Source organism: Coenobita brevimanus, chromosome 54, assembly GCF_032717465.1.
Source record: "Coenobita brevimanus isolate Jiangsu-jjx chromosome 54, ASM3271746v2, whole genome shotgun sequence".
Taxonomy (NCBI): Eukaryota; Metazoa; Arthropoda; class Malacostraca; order Decapoda; family Coenobitidae; genus Coenobita; species Coenobita brevimanus.
The window spans coordinates 31,004,037-31,025,925 of record NC_137007.1 but is presented as its reverse complement, the minus strand read 5'-3'; the positions used below and the strand labels follow the sequence as shown (position 1 = coordinate 31,025,925).

General features: G+C 42.2%; 1 protein-coding gene across 1 annotated transcript; it reads left to right on the top strand.

The window, feature by feature from the left end:
- The first annotated feature begins 6,836 nt into the window (after positions 1 to 6,836).
- LOC145401076 (importin subunit alpha-3-like) lies at positions 6,837 to 20,024 on the top strand. The gene is made up of 12 exons (XM_080273448.1): positions 6,837 to 6,947; positions 8,200 to 8,432; positions 12,763 to 13,033; positions 13,482 to 13,553; positions 14,236 to 14,570; positions 16,000 to 16,079; positions 16,792 to 16,967; positions 17,195 to 17,333; positions 17,842 to 18,017; positions 18,238 to 18,420; positions 19,355 to 19,543; positions 19,866 to 20,024. Exons 1-12 carry the CDS (start codon positions 6,837 to 6,839, stop codon positions 20,022 to 20,024), a joined length of 2,124 nt encoding a protein of 707 aa, XP_080129574.1.
- The last annotated feature ends 1,865 nt before the right edge of the window (positions 20,025 to 21,889 follow it).

Genomic DNA, 21,889 nt, shown 5'->3' with positions numbered 1-21,889 from the left:
CTAACTATTTCAAGCCTTCCCTAATTATTTGGCAAGTACTGTAATACTGAAAACAAAATGTGGATGTATTCTGCTATAAGTGACCACAAAAACATTTAAGTAAGTACAATGATCCTCAAGGTTACAGTAATTTATGGCTACAGTCAGGCAATGGAAGAACCAATAAAATGTAACAGCACAGTGATTTTATTTTAAAGAAATGGAAAATACAGACGTACATACAGGGATATTTTACGCTTGACAAAGCCTGATCTTAAACTTTACATCACCATACTCCAAGTGGTGCAAAACAGGCCTGCTTTCTAGACGGTTGTGCTTCCCGGGTCAAGAAGAAAAAAAGTAGTAGTAGTAGTAGTAGCAGTAGTGATTCATCATCATCATCATCGTCATCCTTTTCATCATCATTATCATCACAATCTTCATTATCCTTTTCATCATCATCACCATCCTTTTCATTATCATCATCATCATCCTTTTCATCATCATCATGCATCAGCAACGTAAGAAGATATTGAGGTGCAATAAACAAAGCAAATCGCTAAGGAAGAGGTGTTACGAAAAACGTGATATTGAGGTTTAAAGTACGAAATAAATAACTAGGGAAGAGGTGTTACGAAAACACTTATATTGAGATTTTAAGTACAAAACAAATCGCTAAAGAGGAGGTTACCAAATCCCTAAAGCCAATTTAAGGCAGTTCAACCTTAAAATGACGAAGCCTTAGCCCTACAAGCCGATGACTTCATATTTTTTCCTCATTAGCCTACGGTCAGACGATTTTCCTCAGATTATATAAAAATTCTTAGTAAAGAAACAGTCCATTATATTTCTGGCAATCCCTCCAGTTAGAAGAGTTTGTCCTGAACTCAGAAAAATCGACTAGGGGCAGAAAAAATAAAAAGAAAAGGAAGAAAAATGGAAACAAGAAGAAGAAGATGATGATGATGATGATGATGATGATGGTGACGACGAAAAAGACGTAGAAGAAGACAGAAAAGAAAAGAAAAACAAATAGAAAAGAAAAAGAATAATAAAGAGAAAACGGGGAAGAAAACAACAAAGTAAATAAAAGAAAGCAGAAAATGAAAAAGGAAAGGGGAAAAAAAAAAAAGTCGAGGGATAGAGGAGGGAGGGTAAGGTCAATACATGGCAGGGGGTGTGGCGGCATTGTTTATAGCAACGGACTGGGGTTGCCACAGCTAGCACGCACAGAGAGAGAGAGAGAGAGAGAGAGAGAGTAATTTTGCTTGTGTGAGGAGTATATGTACGCTTATGTGCGAGAGACAATGTATGCGTTTGTGTGTATGTGTGCATGAGCTTGAGAGAGAAAGTAATTTTGTTTGTGTGAGGAGTATATGTACGCATATGTGCGAGAGACAGTGTATGTGTTTGTACGTGTGCATGTACTTGAGAGAGAGAGAGAGAATGTGTTTGTGAACGTGAGCAGGAAAAAGGATGAGGTAAAAAAAAAAAAATGCTTTAAGAATTAGTGTTAGGCCTCATACATACTTCTTGCCCATTTTTCCTGCCGTCTTTTCAGCCATGCAAGGAAATCAATTGACCACGTCAGTTGTTTAGCATCTTTAGTACGAAAATTTTACCTTCAGCAAATAATAATAATAATAGTAGTAGTAGTAGAGGTAGTAGTAGTAATAATAATAATAATAATAATAATAATAATAATAATAATAATAACAATAATAATATTTTGACAATCTCAGTAAAATAAAGACACAGTTAGACTAGATAGGTGTGTGTGTGTGTGTGTGTGTGTGTGTGTGTGTGTGTGTGTTATAATTCTATGTCTATGTGTCTGTTTGTGTCTGTGTGTGTCTGCATCTGCGTTTGTGTCTGTGTGTGTCAGCATCTGCGTGTGTACCTGTCTGTATCATTTTGTATGTACGTCTGCATTTGTGCATGCCCTGTTCATATGAAACCCACTGTAGGACTGTACCGTTTTCTCAGAGGGGAAGTAATAGCCGGAATTATCTTGGTCTAACCTGGTATAACCTTATATAACCCAAACGCAACGTCACGTGATATAACCTTCCCTGATATAACACTGCAAAATAGACCCTCTCCCCTCTAGAAAAGATAAAGTGACCAGATCGACTAAAGCTGTGACATTTGTGCGTGTGACACAGCATGATAAAACTCATCACCGCATGAGAGTGTGCATGCAGGAGGGTCGCTCTACATCACGCCATACGCAGGCAGTATAGGTTACATTACGCTGCACACACACACACACACACACACACACACACACACACACACACACACACACACACACACACACAATTTGTCACTTCACGGAACTCTCTAGTCTCATTCACCTGATCCCTCCCTCTTACCCCCTTCCACCCATCTAGTAAATCACAGAAAGAAAGGGAGGATTTAGAAGGATGGGGTAGACTGAGAGACACACACGATGAAAAAGAAGATAGCGATAGTGGTAGGCAGTGGAATGGAGTAGGTGTTGTTTTCACGACTGCTGTAGGGAGGAGTTAGTTTGAGTACGTCCACCTAACAATCAGTGGCAGTCAGTGGTGCTCGAACCTACACCAGAACGTTCCCTGAACAAGAGGACAATCCCAATCCGATCGAGCCGCCTAATCGCATTGAACGCAGCTACTTCCCCCACACCCCTCTCGTTCCCATACTCCCTTCCCTCTCTCCCACACGCCTCTCACCCCTCTCCTCCACTCCCACCTCTCTCCACCTTCCCTCCCTCTCTCCACTTTCCCTCCCTCTTCGTCCCACAACCCTCCCTTTCTCCCACACCTTCTCTCTCCCCCGTACCCCTTCCTCTCACCCACAATCCTCCCTCTCTCTCCTCCATACCCCTCCCTCTCTCATCCACACCCCTCCCTCCCTCTCGCCTCTGGCGAGGTACGTGTGTTGTGGTGTGGTGTGTAGTCAGTGTAAAGCCAGTGAGCAAGGAGGTAGACTGCACTATACGGGAAAGACACCAGACACACTATATTTACGAATCGCGTACAGGGGAAATATCGATTTTTTAGAATGTTTGCGCTGAGACTACGAAACATTTTCAAGGTGTTACAAAAATAAGAGATATCTTTTGGAAATATCCCGTGTTGCAAATGATTTCTAACTTTTGACGTATTTCCTCTGTCGTGAAGGTATTGCAAAATTTGTTTTTTGAATTTTAGATATACAGTTTATTCTACATAGCTTCCCTGAATTTTTAGATTACTTTTTTTTTCGGGGGGCCAAGATGTCAAACAACTGGGAACTAACTTCATCATTCTGTACTTATAGACTTCTAATTTATGTAAGGGGGGGTGGATAAAAATCATGCTAAAGAATATTTGGTTCTCTAAAGACGACCTGTGAAGTGAGTAGGAAAGGCAAAAATACTGATGAAAATTAATAAGTCCTCGAAAAACTGGTGAACTGTGTGAGAAAGAATAAAAAATGTGAGTGAGGACGTAATACGAAAGAAATACAATCAGTGTCTTGGAAATTTGTGAACGAAATGCCTAGAACAGCGTGGAAAACTAAAAATCCAACAGAGAAAATAATAAGCACTATAAAAAAAAGAAAAAACTGTGGACTACTCGAATAAAAATGAAAATGGCGTGAAAGATAAGAAAACGTCGTGGAAAAAAAGAGCAGTCGGTGAGAACACGAAAGAAATTGGCTTGGAAAAGTAAGGAAAATGGCCTATAAAGAGGAAGTGATTGCGTGGGATGGAGAAAACTACGTGATAAAGATTAAAAGAACGTGAAAAGGGGAGAAAAAGGCTTAGAAATGAGATAATGTGTGTAATTCCGACCAAGGAGCTGGCCAAGTTCGTCGACCCCTTGTGTGTTGGCGTGTGGGTCAGGAACACAGGATCCACACTGGTCTGGGAGTGACAGGACATGACCCCGCAGAAGGCCAAGGAAGAAAGGAAGGATGGAGACGGCAGTAGGTTGCTACCAAAACACTAGCTCGCACATCGTTAAAACCCCTGGACTCCTGGCTCCACCTTGCCTGTGCTCCTTTGTACATACGAATAATTCATCCAACCAAACCCAGCTCCTGTCAGATCCCTAGCGTTATCAGCTACCATATCAGGACAGTTAATCTTAGTGTCTTTGGAAATTCTGTAACATCTCATCCTTAGCAATTTAGTCAGCACCCTACATCTCAGTTTCCTCTTCTGTGTTACTGATACAATTATGTCAGTATTACACCAATGTAAGTAGCATTCAAGAAAATTTTGAGACAATACGCAAAGTAAATCACCAAGAAAGAGGTGCCACGACGTGCATTTGGAATACGGGCCAAGGTCGCATTCAGGAGTCATGGCAGGTCGTCACGGTAACACACGATGCCTTGAGTTAGGAAATTATTCGCATTGAGTTATTTCCTGTTGAGGCGTGAGTATGAGAAATACCTTGAAGAGATTCGGCCATGAAGAGAGAGGAGAGAAGAAAAGATTGACGTGGTGGGTGAGTGAAGTGACTGGAAGAGGACAAAGAATTCGATCAAACAAAATGGCGAAGTAAAGATTATATCAGATCGTTACCCGCCAATGTGTGTGTGTGTGTGTGTGTGTGTGTGTGTGTGTGTGTGTGTGTGTGTGTGTGTGTGTGTGTGTGTGTGTGTGTGTGTGTGTGTGTGTGTGTGTGAAAGTGGGGGGAGGGGGGAACAGACGACCTTTTGAGAGATGAGGTCCACTTTTTACCCATTCAGTCCGATCACGTAGTAGTAATAGTAGTTGTTGTAGCCTCAGCTTCATCTGAAACGTGAACCCGGTGGACTGCAGACTCAAACTTTTCTTCAGCAACCCACCATCCTCCATTCAGAAGTAGAGAGGCAGCTCAGGGATGTGTGTATAACCAGGCAGAGGACCCACTCGGTTATGTCAGTGCCACCACGTGAAGGCGTCCCTGTCTAGCACGTAGGAATAATACTATAAAGACAGCAAGGTAGTGATGGGGTCAAGGTCATACTGGGTCAATTGCCATCAGTACCACGGTATAAAGAATTCTTGTAACAAATTGCAGTGGGAGTGTCGATGAAATCAATGCTGAGAGAGAGAGAGAGAGAGAGAGAGAGAGAGAGAGGGGGGGGAATGATAAATACTCGTAGATAAATGGATATGTTGATTGAGTGAAAATTTATCGATAAATAGAAAGACAGACTGATTGGCTAATTGACTGATTGATTGATTGATAAAGTGAGGGAGAAATAGACAGATAGAGAGAGAGGGGGGGAGGGAAAAAGATAGGTAAAAAGGTAGATGGATATGTAGACAGACAGAAAACCGATAGATAAATAGATAGAGAGACATTAACTTATTAACAGATTCATAGACTGACAGTGAGAGAGAAAAACGGATAGATAGATGGACAGACAGCCAGATAGATAACTGGTACCTACGCCCCACACTACCTTCCCTGAATATGGTAATCAGTGTAATATCTTCCTCGCACAGCCACCCTCAATCACCCTGACGTCCTCTATTTCAGTCACACCCCAAAATTATCGCCTAACTTTCCAGCCATGCGTTAGAGAAAGTTAGCTTCTTACACAGGGATGACGTTGATAAATACCCCAGCAGAGAGAGAGAGAGAGAGAGAGAGAGAGAGCAAAGGAAAATGAATAAGAAGAGATAATCGTGGTACTTGCAGAAATGTTATAGCTTTTATTCTTAATTTTTGCAGCCCTTCTTGTGCAAAGTAAATTCGTCTGGAAGTAACTGGGGTAATTTATAAAGACGCCATCGCACCGAAGGGGTTAATGGGAAATCGATCCGCCTTTAATGAAGCAAATAATTACTTCCGCGTTCAAGAGTAAAATATTTACTCTTTTGCTGGTTTTTTCCTGAATAAACTCGTCCGTCGTCACCCACAGTGAAGCAACTGTACTAAAGTGATTGTTATTATTATTATTATCATTATTATTATTATTATTATTGTTGTTGTTGTTGTTGTTATTGTTGTTGTTGTTGATGCTTCTGTTGTTCTTTTTGTTGTTGTTATTGTTACTCTAATTTTTATTATTATTATTATTATCATTATTATTATTGTTGTTGTTGTTGTTGTTGTTGCTGTTATTGTTGTTGCTGTTGCTCATGATTCCTGCTGTCACCCTACTTCGTTTGGAGGATAATGAGGGCGCAGAGGAACGTTTGTGTCACCAGAAATCGGAGCCAGAAGATTATATGGGTGCCACCACGTGAAGGCGTCCCTCTGCAGCGCCAGTGAAGTGCTAAATGGAAGGTTAGGCGTATAGTTTTCCTTAGAGCGTATGCATGAATTCCACAATAAAGTTTTTTTTGCAGAATATTTATTTTTTGCCATTGTAGCAGGAAAGAGAAAAGAAAGATGACCTTTTTGAAAGTTCTTTTTCAGAGTGCATTCGTAAGTTCTTTGAAATTCTAAAAGCAACTCCATATTCGATGGGAGAAGTAGAAGGCAACTGCATAAAAAACGTGGCACAGAAAAGCAGCGATAAAGAAACGTAGAAGAAACAGATAATGACTGATAAATATACAAGTACTCGTGCGTAATTTGCATGTAGAGAGTGGAAATATGTAAGACACTAGACCTATTCATTTTTATCCAGACGCAGAAAATAATTAAAACGAGTAATGTTACAGATAGTGATGTATGAGGAAATTACGTGCGGTGATTATAAAGACAGAGAGTTCTCGTATAAAGAACGTTAACCATTTTACTGATTGCTTGCTAATAACAGAAATAAAAACAAAAAAAGAAGTAACAATGACATATGAGACAAACCAGTGCCGTAATTTTAAAAAGGGAGAATGTAAAACTTTTCCCTGTTGTGCCTGAGCCGCCAGTACACTCCACACCACGATGCCCCGTGACCTAGGAGCCCCTGTAGTGGTTAACCTTCCCACAGAGAGGAGGTTGGCCAAAGAAAAGAAGAAAAAGAAGCCCCCCAGGGATACTCTTGAACCTGTTAATGTAAGTGTAACCCAGTTTCTTTTACCTACTATTTTTATGTATTTGTGTTATAGATAGATGGATAAATTAATAAATAAATATAGATAGATAGATAGACACAGATGTAGATATAGATGTAATTAATTTTTGATACCTGCATGGCGAGCTCTATTTTAATTAAGTGAAAGCGTCCCCGATGAGGAGCCTACACGTGGTGGCGCTTTGTACCGAGGTTGGAGTGATGCAGCTGCTGCGTCCACCCAGGAGCCAGACCTCGTCATATTTCCCCTGCATCTCACCGTGGGGAAAGATCAGGCGCTTTTTACCGACAGGAGGGAGGAGCTGATTCATTAATCGATGTATGCACTGTACTGCACCTGTAGGACGGCCGCACAGAAGTAATTACTTACCTGTGGTTAACAGATATGCTCGGCCAGACAGTCCGGGGTTAAGCAACAATAACACCACCTACAACTCAATTGGAAGCAAAATAAATTTCACTCTGGTGCAGGGTTTCAGTATTGAAAGGTCTTTAAATAACCTGCCTGGAAAATATACAGCTGACAAGCATAAGGTCGATGAATGTCACTTACGTCAGCTGTGTGTGTATGTGTGTGTGCGTGTGTGTGTGTGTGTGTGTGTGTGTGTGTGTGTGTGTGTGTGTGTGTGTGTGTGTGTGTGTGTGTGTGTGAGTTGGCTCTAGAGTGGATGGAAGATAAATTATTCTTACAAAACTCTTAAATCACCAGTCATTGCCACTAAGGAATGTTCGATCCAGTTCACTAGCTCAGGAAAATTCTTGTGTCGTGAGAGGGGGAAGGAAGAGGAAGGTCGGTATTGAGTAGGGACTGAAATTTGCTGGAGGTATTTTGTTGACGCTTCCCCTCACAGGATTTTTAGCATTCCCATTTTAAACTAAGCACTCCCCTCCATCTGTTTTTCAATTATTGTCAAATCTCAGCATAATACTTTCATCTTTCAAGTCAACAAAATCTTCACAATCTGCACCTTATGTTCATTCGTTATAATCAACTACATTCATCTTTTAACTCGGCTTTTCCTCCCACTGTCCATCTTAAGTCAGTTCAGTAGAGATCTATTGTAATCTTTCAACTCATGTAGATAGATAGATAGACAGATGGGTAGATATTGCAGTCTGTCATCTCAGCACTGCACAATATTATGATTTCTCAACTTTCTTTCTTTTCTTCCAATTCAAAACACCCCTAACAAAAACTAATATCCTTCAACACATCACCCATTTATCCTCCAGCTCAAGTCTATTCGCCAGCGTCGTGAAAGGCTAGAGGCCATGATTCAGAGCCGACGGCTGCCCCCTCTCCCAAACAACGGCACCAGCAACAGCAACAGCAACAGCAGGGTAAACAGCAGCGTCAGGAAGGGCCAGAACTCGCTCTCACCCCACTGGAGGGAGAAGGACAAGGCTCACGACAGGCGACCAACACCACAGCCAGGAGCCAATAGCCTCAAGTTGTCCCCCTTGTCGTAAGTCAAGGAGATTCGTTATTGTGCGTTCGTTCTGACCTGGCAAAGATCCCTAACCTCTTTTAGTTTCTTCGTTCTAACCTGCCAAACATCCCTAACCTCTTTCACTTTCTTCGTTATAACTTGACAACGATCCGCACCCCCTTTCAGTTCGATCTAACCTAACAAAAATCCCTAACCTTTTCTCAGTTTGTTCTTTGTAACCTGACGAAGATTCCTAGTCCTTCCAGCTCAGTTGATGGTTAAGGGTAGGAAAATTTGAAGAGCTAATTTGACTAATAACCAAGAAGACTCATTCCGCTGTAAGTAGGAAGGGCTGTTAGTAGAACTGCTAATAGAAGCGGCAGGAGAGACAGACACCTCCTCAAATCAAGGGCAATATTGCCAAGCTTTCAACTATGCTGTACTTAGGAGCAGCAGTAGATAGATAGCCGCAAGTAGGAGGAGTGTAAGCAGACAATCATAAGTGGGAGGAGTGTTAGTAGAGAGCCGTAATTAGAAGTGTTGGAAGAGAGCCGTAAGTAGGAGAAGTGTTAGTAGACGCCCTTAAATAGATGGAGTGTTAGTAGAATTGCAAACACAAGAGCCGTAAGTATGAAGGGCTGTCAGCAGGACGGCAGCAGGCAACTACCAGCTCCCCAACCCAGAATCAATTACGTTAAGCTTTGACCAAGTAAGCAGGAGTGTAAGTATAGCTCTGTAAGTAAGGAGAGTCTTAGTAGCCTTGTAAGTCTAACAGCCGTCAGTAGGAAGGTGTGTTAGTAGGATTGCTCCAAGGAAGGTGGTACAACAGACAGCCAACTCCTCAGCTTTAATAACGACTACCGTATGTAATTCTTTCTTAAGTAGAAGGCCGCAAGTAGGTCTCCCGTAAGTAGGAAGGCTGTAAGTATGAGTGGCGATTATTAAGTGGCTGTAACCAAGACCGCGAGGTGTCCAACACTACCTACACAAGGTAGATTACAGGGCGGCGGGAATAGGCGAGACTGGAAGGAATGTTGGTAGGAATGTTGGTAGGTCAAGTGGATGGCAGGTAAGAAATGTGGTTGGAGAGGTGGTTGGTACAATCGTTCTTATTTTTTTCTTTTTTCTTTTTTACGGAACTGGGCAACTATCACAGTTTGAATACGATACCGTGGCTGCATGACCTTCAATACGCCTTAGTTACGGGGCAGTAATGAGTCTCCTTGGTTACTAGTCAAATAAACTCACCAATCTGAGTACACGTGGCCATCAACTCAGCTAAAGAGGGTTTAAGATCATTGCCAGGTTAGAGTAAAAGCACTATATTCACCGCGAGGACGTACACAGTGTCTTACTCTGAATACCACCGTGTTTTTTATATTCAGTTTAAAAGAGGGAAGTTAAGAATTCTGATAGGCAAGGGATCTGGTGTGAAGGAACCCCAAATTGACGCACCTGCCAAAAGTTCTTTCCAATGCACTAGGAATGTTAGAAGTGATGGAGTGCGTTCGATACAATGACTGCTTGTTTGAGGACATGTGGTGGATTATATAGTGCATTCCTGACATATCTGTGTAACTGTCTGTCTGGTTATATATCTGTCTATGTACATACCCACATAGATAGATAGATAGAAAGATAGACAAATAGATAGACAGACAGATATACCTAGAGCCAAACAGCACATTACCACACCACACAAAGCCACACCAAACATCAAACAACTACACCACACACTACCACACCACACAATACCACACCACACACTGCCATAGCACACACACACACACACACACACACACACACACACACACACACACACACACACACACACACACACACACACACACACACACACACACACACACACACCTGCATCACGCCCAGGTCAGGTATGTCCTCATGTTCAATACAGTCATGTTACCAGCACATTACTTATTGATATCGTTTGGCTGTGAGGCGGGGGGTTGAGGCACGGGGTGAGGCAGGGGAAAGCAAGGGGTGAGTCAGGGAAGGCGGGGGGTGAGACAGGGAGAGGCGGGGCAGAGGGAAGCAGGGGGGAGGCAGGATGAAGGAAGGATGAGGTATGGGAAGCAGAGGGGAGGCGGGGGACGACGGTGGTGAGGCAGAGGGATTCAAGGAGGGTGGAAACGGAGAAGAGCAGGTGAAGGGAAGGTAGGTTGGGAGAGACGGGGAAAAGTAGCCAGGAGGGTATGGGAGGGAGAAAAGAAGGGAAAGAGAGAAGTAGGTAAGGAGGGAACGTAGTAGACGGCGAGACAGGAGGGGAAAACACTATAAGAAGAAATGAAAGCAGGAAAGAGGAGAGAAAAGTAGACAGGAAGAAGTGGGTGGGGGAGAGACAAGTAGAGATAGAGAGAAGTAGGGAGCAAGAGAAGTTGGTAGACAGGGAGGTAGGAGAGAGAGAGAGAGAGAAAAGCAGGCTGGGAGGAGGCAGGCAAGGAGAGAGGAAGAAGGTCATCAACGGGAAGCAAAGGAGGACAAGGAGATGAATATGATAAGTAGACAGGAACAGGAGAAGGAAGGAAGGGACAATAGGAAGAGGAAAGCAGGAAGAGACTGATCCAAGAGGAGGAAGAAAATCAGGTAGTCAGGCAGAGGAAGACTTGGAACTGAATAAATTAGGTAGGAAGGAAGAACAAGATGACAAAAAGACAGAAAGCAAAGAAGAGGAAGAGAACCAAACAAGAAGCCGTATTCTCGTTGGTTTAGGAGATTTCGTAAAACCTATTCCTGAGCAATTTATTTTGTATGTCACACCACAGCACCCTCGTTTATGTTCTCTGAGGCAAAACTTATGTAAAAAATAAATAGACTTAAGTACCATAAAAGAGCATACCGAAGTGTAACATGCAAAATAATTCGGTTAGGAAGTGGTGTTAAGAGGTTTCCTATGCCAAAGGGAGCAAACTCTACTAAAAGCTAATAGTTCTGGGTGGATAGAGAAAATTAAGGGGCCTCTTACTGAGAACTATTCCATGTTTTTCGTTGCTAATGAGGGTACTTAGCTTAATGGCCTCTGTGGATACATTAGGGACGAAAGTGGGCGTAATTATCGACTGACATATCAATTACGCTTCTCTTGTACTTAGCTGTGTGTGTGTGTGTGTGTGTGTGTGTGTGTGTGTGTGTGTGTGTGTGTGTGTGTGTGTGTGTGTGTGTGTGTGTGAGTGAGCTTGCGTGTGGCGTGTGTGGTATCTGACAAGTACCCTACAAATGGTTTCCATGTCAGCACACCTTCCTTGCATTTTTTATTCTTCTCTCTCTCTCTCTCTCTCTCTCTCTCTCTCTCTCTCTCTCTCTCTCTCTCTCACTCTCAGCATGTTTACATTGAAAGTAAATGCAATATATGTAGGTATATAGATAGAGAGATAGATATAGATAGATAGATAGATAGATTAAACCTCATCCCTTAATTTATCTATCTTGTCTGTATAATCTGAAAAAATATAGATCATGTTACTGGAATGAGAGAGAGAGAGAGAGAGAGAGAGAAGGGAGGGGGGAAAGAAAGAATTTATTGCACTTACACTCACACGAAGAAGGTATTTGGCCAATCATCTGAGTCATGAATACCCAAGAATGAGGCCACCACTTCTTTGTGTGTGTGTGTGTGTGTGTGTGTGTGTGTGTGTGTGTGTGTGTGTGTGTGTGTGTGTGTGTGTGTGTATGCGTGTGTGTAAACTAAGCTTATTTTTTCCTCTTTTCAGTGATGCGTTTTTATTTACCCTGTGTATTTTTTCAGCTCTTAAACCTCGGGAACGACTTGCATCTTTTTCACAAGATAACACAGATTCATTCATTTATTTATTTGTTTATTTATTTAATTATACTAGCCAATAGGTAACCCCTCGAGGTCTGAAGGATAATTACTCCTTTTTTAATAGTTCTGTTTTGCCTGCGTTTTATTTATTTATTTAATTTTAAGTCTCATAGGAACTAGGATGAATTTTTTTTTTTTTTTTTTTTCAAATTTTGAAAGAATGTCCACGACCGTCTACCACACATATGACAAGTTAAATAGCTCTGTTTTGAATACTTTTTATTTTTTCGTCAAGTCTCTGGGAACCTTAATTGCTAAAATTTCCTTTTTCTTTCTAACTTGTTTTCCAGGTCTTCAGATATCTTCGAAAAAAAAAAAAATCCAACTACAAAGTAATTCCTCTTTTATTTTGACCCCATCTTAAGCGTGCATATAAGGGTCTTTGCCTGATCTCGAGGAAGGATGATGTAACATAAGACAGAGACAGATGGAAAAGAATACATTGAGAGAAGGACGTTATCAGATGGCGAAGTAGCTACACAGTAATACTTATTCCTTCGTCCTTTCCTTATTTATTTATAGGAGATCTCGAGGGAGCACCCACGACCGTCTGCCAAACATAATACAGCGGCCCGAAGACAAAGACAGCAGTGACGGGGATGAGGATGGCATCAGACGTGCAGACGAGATGGAGCAGCAGATGACCAAAGAGATCCAGCAGTTGATGCAGCAGCAGATGCAAATGATGAACCAGCTGATGAAGAAACAAAAGGAGCAGCAGGAGAGGAGGAAACGGAAGCAGGAAAAACTCCAACAGCTGCAGATGCAGCAGAAGGCACAGGAGGAGACCGAGAAGGTAAGCGGGAGTTTGTTACAGCACTGATTTAAGAAGACTGGCAAAGAGACATAGAATGCAAGGATGTAATGTCCTGCTTGATGATCCAGTTATCTATAAAAAAAAAAAATGACTATACCTCAAAAATCTTATGGAAAACTCTCTCCAGTGAAGTTATTTTTTTTCCTTTATTCTAAATACTTCACGAAATATCCAGAACATCTCCTGTATGAAAAATTATTCTTTAAACTGAATTATTTATCTTTTTTTAATAACCGGAGGGAAATAGTATTGCCAGCAGGTTTATGTATTTGTACGTTTGTCTAAATTAATTCACTACAGAATTAATCAGCTGAAATTCTTGATCAAACGATCCATTAATAGATTAATAAGTAACATCAAAGAGCAATCCGTTTATTAAATATTGTGCCTTAGGTTACGAGATTAACTAACACTGAACCTTATCCAGAGAGCTGCCAGAGAGGACAACAAGGCAACAGAGGAAGAGGTCTATCCTGATGAAGATAAAAAGGATGAAGAGGTGAGTGTTGGACTTTAACCATCTCACCTCATCTGTCTTATCATTGGCTGTTCTTGCTATACCCACAGACGTCTGTATTCAGATAGAGAAAGGTCTCACACAATGAAAAAGTTAATGGAATACATAGTATTTTACCCTTTAAGTTTGAAATTACTGCCCTAAGCCCAATAGCGCCGTCTGGAAAAAGCATGACTGGAACAAAATAAAGGTGTCATCATACTGCATGGGTTAATACAATGAAATACCAATAAATAATAGGCAACAAAAATTACAACACATCCTGAAAATATTCTGCATTCTATTGGCACCAAAAATGTCTTGATTCCTTCGCACCACACTGGTGTTAGAAGCATATTTACACCTGAAAAAAAAAAATAATAATAATTCCAACTGAAGTTAAACTGCTTTGTTCACTTAAAGCCAAATCAATATTCACATGAAAATCAATCGGCCATTGTATCCCCAAAATAAAATAAGTGAATTAACTGTACAGTCGCGGTCAATGAGCATTTAACGAGTCTGGGATTTCTGAACTCACGAAGAGAAATTCCAACCAAATTCATGATTACTGATCAATTAAGCAAGTGTAAGGGAAACACTGACACGGACTGTACACCGAGATATTTTTTTTCATTATTATTTTCATAGTGTTAATTTTTCAATATTTCTGATAACTGCTAAGGATAAGGCCGAAAATGAATCAGACAAAAACGACAACCAGGATGGCGCCAAAAACGAGGATAAGGAAAACCAGGAGAACGAAGAAGCGGAAGAGAAGAAGACGGAGGGAGAGGAAGAGAAGAAGGAGGAAGAGGAAGAGGAAGGAGACGAGGAGGAAGATATATCAGACGAGGTGGATGAGCTGGTGGCAGGGCTGAGGAGCGGGGAAGTGAAGAGACAAGTGAAGTGTGCAGAACGTGCCAGACAGCTTCTCTCTTCGCCTCACCCGCCAGTTGTGCAGCTGATCCAAGCGGGCGCGTTACCCCCATTAGTGTCATGTATGGAGAGGGGGGACAGGTAAGGGTGGGAGATGAAGTGTGAGGGCGAGGGTGAGGGTGAAAGCTGGTGAGGGATGGGGGTAAGGGGGGTGTGGGTTACAATGAGGATAAGAGAATGTAAAGGAAAATGAAGGTGGAGTTAAGGAAAAGAATGAATGATGTGTATAGATATGGATGAGAACTGAGGATGAGGGTGAGGGCAGGGAGAGAGAGAGAGAAGATGACAGATGAATGTGAGGAGAAATGAATGTGGGATATGAAGTGAAGATGAGGGTATGGAAACGGGTAACACGTGAAAATGAGGGTAATGTATATATATTTCAGCCACACTGTTTGAATCAGTAACATTCGGGGGCATAAGTATATCAGGTGTGGAAGGTAAAATAAATCAATAAGGACGAGTTGTTACGAATTCTCCAAGGCCAGTAAGAGTAGGACATAACATCATCAGCATGGCAACGTTGACTGTGTTTACCAATAAACATCTCAGCTCGCCCACTCACGCACTCTTCCTCTAATATACTATAGCACTAGCCGTGTGTGTGTGTGTGTGTGTGTGTGTGTGTGTGTGTGTGTGTGTGTGTGTGTGTGTGTTTTGGGCAGCCGAAACTACACATTCAAATTGCACCAAAATTGGCACAAAAATTGCAAAAAATTCGCTGATGTGAAAGAACTTGGTCCCATCACGATTGAAAAACTTTGGCTTTACTTAATGAGCGATCACATTTTGATCAAAAAACGCCGCTCTCGGCGCCCGGCACAGTATCTCCGTAGAATTTTTTGCCCATAGCAACAGCAGCGCGAGAGCCCTCCTCAGGAGCAAGTGCGAGGGGCCCGAAGGGCCCACAAGCACTTGTCCACTCTATAATTTTTCACTCATCTTTCATCCAAATATATTCCTGCCACTCTTTGCTCTCTTATTCACTCTACTTTCACGTCTCATGTGCATCATCACTATGATATTCATTCACTTATTCTCCCTCTCACTCACAAGGTCACTCATCTTTCACCAGTCTTTATTTAATACTCATCTCTCGCTCAACATTCATCTTGCTTACTCAGTCACTCACACACGCACTCACTCACTCATTCTTAAATCACTCATTTCATACTCACCCACCCACCACTCGCTCACACTCCCTCATTCACCCACTTTCTCAGTACAGTAACTCACTCCTTCCCTCGCCCATCCACCCACTCCCTTACTCACTCACTTCCCCTCACACTCATTTACTCTCCCGAACGTCCTTTCTCACTCACTTTCTCTCTCTAACTCACTCTCTCCCCCTCTCTAACTATCTCCCTTCCTCTCTAACTCTCTTCCTTCCACTCTCTCGCCCCCTTCCTCCCTCTAACTCATTCTCTCTAACTCACTCCCTCCCTCTAACTCACTCCTTCCCTCTCTCTAACTCACTCTCTCACTCTAACTCACTTTCTCTCTCTTTCAGCCCCCAATTACAGGTGGAGGCAGCATGGGCCATCACCAACGTGGCCTCAGGTTCCTCAGCACACACCTGGGCAGTTGTAGGTAAGATCTAATAATTACCTGCATTTTACACCTGTGAGCATGATAGCCTGGCAGGTGTTGTGTTTCACTCGACCTGTGTGTGTGTGTGTGTGTGTGTGTGTGAGAGAGAGAGAGAGAGAGAGAGAGAGAGAGAGCAAATTAACTCACTTTTATTTAATCTTAACCAAACTTGGTGTAAGAGTTCAGGGTCAGCCATTATTTTTGAGAACCCTAGGTTAAAGGTCAAGATCATTATGGCAGGGTCAATTTAAAAAGTTTTGATCCGATTTAGGCCAAACTTGGTAGACGCGTTGAGGATAAGGCAAAGATAATGTGGTTCGATTTTGAAGATAATTCAGTTGGAGGTTTAGGTCATAGGCAAGGTCAAAATTCAACTTTATAAATCATTTTCTATTCGGCTTGAGCTAAACTAAGTGGAAGTGTTGAGGGTGAAACAAGGCTGATGTAACTATTATTTTATTATTATTATTATTATTATTATTATTATTATTATTATTATTATTATTTCTGTATTATTATTATTACTATTATTTTTATTATTGTTATTATTATTATTAGGCTATTATCATTATTATTATTATTATTATTATTATTATTATTATTATTGCCATCAGCAGCAGCATCCTTTCATTCCATCTCCTCACTCCCCTCCCCTCCTCTCCTCCTCCATCGTCTTCCCCTATATCTTCACTCACCGCCTCACCATTTCCAGACGCCGGCGCGATACCTGTGCTGGTGCGGCTGTTGGTGTCCGCGGATAAAGGAGTGCAGGAGCAGGCAGTCTGGGCCCTGGGGAACATCGTGGGGGACGGGGCAGAGTGTAGGGATAGGGTGTTGGCTGCAGGGGTCATTCATCCACTTGTTAACCTTATACAGCCCAATATGTCGGTGAGTGGTGGGGTATGTGTTAGTTTCTCTCTCTCTCTCTCTCTCTCTCTCTCTCTCTCTCTCTCTCTCTCTCTCTCTCCCTCTCTCTCTCTCTCTATTTATCTATCTATCTATCTATCTGCCTATCTAATCTAAGTACCTACCTACCTATCTATCTATCTACTCTACCTGCCTATCTATCTGCCCATCTATCTAGCTATCTCACACGATCACTTCCTCTCCTCCAGAGCGCACTAAGACGTCAGGTGTGCTGGGTGCTGACCAACCTGTTCCGGGTGAGGGGAGCCAAGGTGTCCGACAGCGAGAGGTGGGAGTGCGTCCAGGGCTTTCAGGTGCTCATAGGATCCCTCGACTCGCAGGTGCAGGGTAAGGCAGGGCGTGGCAGGGGAAGGCAGGGGTGGCAGGGGAGGCGGGGAGAGACAGGGGAAGACAGGGGTGGTAAAGTAAGGCAAAGGTGGTAGAGGATGACAGTATAAGGCAGAGGTGGTGAGGCAGGGGGAACAGAGGTAAAGCAGGAGATAGTAGGGTGACAGGGAGTGGTAGGGAGGGGCAGAGAGTGATAGGGACAGGGACCGGTATGGAGAGACATAAGGAGATAGGAGGGAGAGGGAGACAGAAAAAGGAAGGTGGAGGTAAGGAGTGGTAGAATGAAGTAAGGGGAAGTAGACTGACTGGGGCGTCAGAATGAAGAAGTGGAGAAGAAGGGTGACTCAGTGTGGTGGTAGTATGAGGCAGGGGGCAGAGAATATTTACGTAAGTTCAAACCTACCTCATATCAAACAGCCTCGAAAGGACCAATAGATATGTTGCAGTTTACTCTCCTTTGTATTCCTTTGTACTCACCCCACAACCCCCACCTCACCTTACCCCTCAGCGGACGCACTATGGGGAGCAGCGTACCTGGCAGAGTCGAGTCCGGGTGCAATTGACGACCTGGCCAGTGCTGGTGTGGTGAGGGACATGGTGGAGAGGCTGTACTCAGACACGGAGAGGGTGGTGACGGCGGCGCTGCGGGCAACGGGTAGTGTGGCAGCGGGTACGGACGAACAGGTGAGTGGGTCGATTAGTGAGCCAGGTAGATAGGTAAGTAGACAAGTGCATGGGTACTGATTGGAGAGAGGAGTAGTGAGGGGATAAATGCAATATTTTACCCCTCCTGTTCGAAAAGTCTCTCCAAAGCTAAATAATACCATTTAAAGACAGTGAGAATAAAATGTGACAGACGCCATCTGAGTGAAAGGATTAATAGTGTGTGTTGTTGTGTGTACAGACGGACGCTGTTGTTCAGTCAGGGGCACTACCCATCTATCGGGAGTTGCTGGCCCATCACAACCCTGGCATCGCACGAGAGTCGGCCTGGATCCTCTCCAACATCACCGCTGGAACAAGCAGACAAATTCAGCTGGTCATCGATGTACAGGTGGTTCCTGCCCTTATAGCAGCCACCGAAAAGGTCGGTTGAGATTGTAAAGTCATTGACAGTTCCACTAGAAAGTACTAGGTTACTTTCATCTTTGTAAATCCGTAATCAGTGGTATGGTAAAGTGAAAATCAAGCTCAGTGTTGTAATTATGCTCGAAAGAGACAGCTGATATGCCAGTGATGAGAAAAGATAAATTTTATTCCACACATATATCAATAGTTACCTATCCTTTACCGCTGGTCCTTTTTTCTTTTTCTTCTTTTTTTTTTTTTTTTTTTTTTTTTTTGCTTAGTTAATACTGCAATCTCTTTAGTATACCCTCAACAGCCTCTGCTCTCCATGCACACAAATAAAAGCCTGTAGTATGCTGCCCATTGTTAGAAGAGAATATACCATATCAAAGTCTTTCACAAGAGATCAGATAATGTCCTCTGTTATGAAGTCTTTTTAATGTGTCCTGAAATGCAACTTGATTAAACTGTCCCACGCTGACACTTTCATCATTCCTTGTTTTGACTCTCTACAGCTTCACTTTAACTAAAGGCCTCATTTCTTATCCAGTATTCTGTGTCATCCTTCCCATGTCCATTCATCTTCCTCAGCTGGAATTTTTGAACTTTACCCTAATTGTTTCTCCTCCATGAATGTTCTCCCTCATTATACCTTTTTGACTATTTCACTGCCCCACACTACCTATGTATTGCATTTTACATCTGTTTATCTATCATCCAATCCTTTGTTGCCCAATAAGAAGCGTAAGAACCAGTGGCTAGGCTAAAGGCATCCCAACATTTAAGGTGAGGGTAAACTGTTGCTCTACCCTGAGTGGTTTTATGTAGTCTAGATACTGCCAGATTATTTCTCATCAGTAGTAAAAAGTCCCCCAGTACTTAAAGTATTCATCCTAACTTGCTTCACTTCCCCTCCCTTCAGTTCTCTTTCACCTCTTCTTCCCCCCCTACAGACTGACACTGAGCTGCGGAAGGAGGCCACCTGGGCGTTGTCTAATCTGGCGTCGGGCAGCACAGACGAACAGGTGGCGGTGCTGGTGAAGGCGGGTCTGTTGCCATGTCTGTGCCGCCTTCTGCAGTCTCGTGGCGGGGATGCGGGCATGACTTTAGTGGCTTTAGATGCTCTCAATAATGTCCTCAAGGTAAGGGGCTGATGGCGATTGAGGCACTGACAAGAAGAGAGTCAGATCTGAATAGTGGATCAGTTATGAGAAAAGCATAGTGGAAGAAGAGATGATAAAGTAGGTTTGTTGCACTGATGACAGGCTGATGCACTGACTAGGTTAGGATAGATGCACTAAGTACTTCATGCACTGATAAGGATAGGATAGTTGCACTACGGAGAAACTGATGGACAGATAAGGAATGAATAGATGAACTGAGTAAAAATTAATGCACACACAAGAAGAGGATAGGTGAGCTGAGTATTTCTTTCTCTAATCTTTTCATTCTTTCCTCCCACAGAAATCTGGATCTGACTTAGCAAGAGTAGTGCAGATGGCGGAGGCGAATGGCGGGAAAGACGCCTTAGAGTCACTCATGACACACAGCGAGCCACAGGTTACAAAGATGGCGACGTATCTCCTTCAGACGTACTTTGAACAGGAACTAGAGGAAGAGTGAACATGGTATAAAATAATGAACTGACAAAAGGCAGTCAAAGAGTAGATAATAAAGTAAAGATAGATAGAGGAAATAAGTGGTAGGCGCTGACTGGTTGTTGAGTTATTGATGTATGGGACAAAAGAGTGATTCAGTAGTCGAATATAGACAATCGCAAGAGCAGTGATTCATCAGCTGAGTACAGAGAAGTGCATGAGTTAGCACATGCTGAACTGTTAGCAGAAATTAAGATGGCTGGGAGGGGAACTTTTTTGACGCGAGTTAGTTACTGAGATGAGAACGTGATGGGCCTGCATGCAACTCCAAATAAATGGTGCCTGACAAAGTTTGTTTCTGGATTATATCACTGTTATGTCAACAAACGAGTGAAACAATCAGTACTTAAAGGAGACAACAGTACATTACAGTTTATGGTGATAGATGTTCCGAGCATATATATTGTCGAAGAACTGTATTAAAGTGATGTATACATGCATTTAATTCTTTTATGCAGGTGAACAATTATTTTTGTATGAAAATGCACGTAACTTTATGTCTACAGTATATACTATGTAGCCTACCAGTAACAAACAGATAATAATACTGATAAATTGTAAAAATAACACTGTTGTTTATGAACTACAGTGCCATTGCACTAACATGTTACTTAATTGTGAAACACTTTTCAAATAATTTTTTATCATGTGCACAGCGCTGGGTAAATATCTTTCAATTATACATTATCTTAGATGGCCCATGCAGCTTCCAGTAAAAGTAAGCATTCTCTAAAGTACTTGTGGAAGTACCCAACAAAGACAGTATGGATAAATGCATACAAGCCAGATGACTTGCCACCCTGGTGCCATCCAAATCTATAATCTCATTATGTATATACAGTACCTCGAGCTTAGTTTTTCGGACTGACAAAGTTCAACTAGATCGAGCTGATGTTATGGCAGTGCATGTGCAAGGCAACATTTTGATCAGTTTAACTATATGTATGCAAATCTCTGTACATCATATATGAACTATAATAAAGTGGATATACAGTATGTTCGGAATTTTATTTTCAATCAATTTCATCAACGAAATTCATGAAATAATATTTCTTTCTAGTAATCTAAATATCTCACAAGTCACAAACACTACATGAACACCATAAAGCTAAAAACTAAACTTCATACAAATGTCAGGTTTTCCAATGACAGTGTTCCTCGGCCTTACGGAATAGTTGCCTTGAAGGCCCAGTAAATAATGGCTTGAACATGTATTAAAAGAGTTGTCTGCTTGTTCATGTCAGATGTGTGTAAGCCAGTCCCTTGATGAACATTACTTTCGATTAACTAATGTGGTGGAGTGCCCATTTATCAGAAACATGGGCTGGTGCAAGATATATTGAGAGGTGAACTGGTGTAGTGTAAAATGTACGGGTGTAGTGTGAGATGGACTGGTGTAGTGTGATATAGTATGAGATGGACTGGTGTAGTGTGGTGCAATGTGAGATGGACTGGTGTGATGTGGTGGTGTTGTGAGAGATAGAGTTGTATAGTGTGGTGGAGTGAAATATGAACTGGTATGGTGTAAACAAGAGGTGGACTGGTGTAATATGGTGCAATGAAAGGTGACTTGATGTAGTGTGGTACAATAAGAGGTGAACTGATGTAGTGTGGGGGATGAAATATGGACTGATATAAGTCTAAAGTGGACGTTGGTTTGCGTAGTGAGCTTAAGAAGAAGAATCAGAGATAAACTGAACAGCGGTTAAATAGAAGAACATAGTGTGGAAGAAAGGATGGATAGCAGACCGGTTTAGTATGGTAGACTGGGAATTTACAGTTTGGAGTGGAAAGTAGATGGATGAAATGGGAAACGTGTTAGAGAGGTAG

What these genes read in the sequence shown, in the direction of transcription:
- LOC145401076 (XM_080273448.1), top strand. Translation starts at nt 6,837, where the DNA reads ATGCCCCGTGACCTAGGAGCCCCTGTAGTGGTTAACCTTCCCACAGAG. An exon ending in CCTCGACTCGCAGGTGCAGG is followed by an intron (nt 17,334 to 17,841) that starts GTAAGGCAGGGC and finishes CTTACCCCTCAG; the next exon opens with CGGACGCACTATGGGGAGCA. An exon ending in CTCTCAATAATGTCCTCAAG is followed by an intron (nt 19,544 to 19,865) that starts GTAAGGGGCTGA and finishes TTCCTCCCACAG; the next exon opens with AAATCTGGATCTGACTTAGC.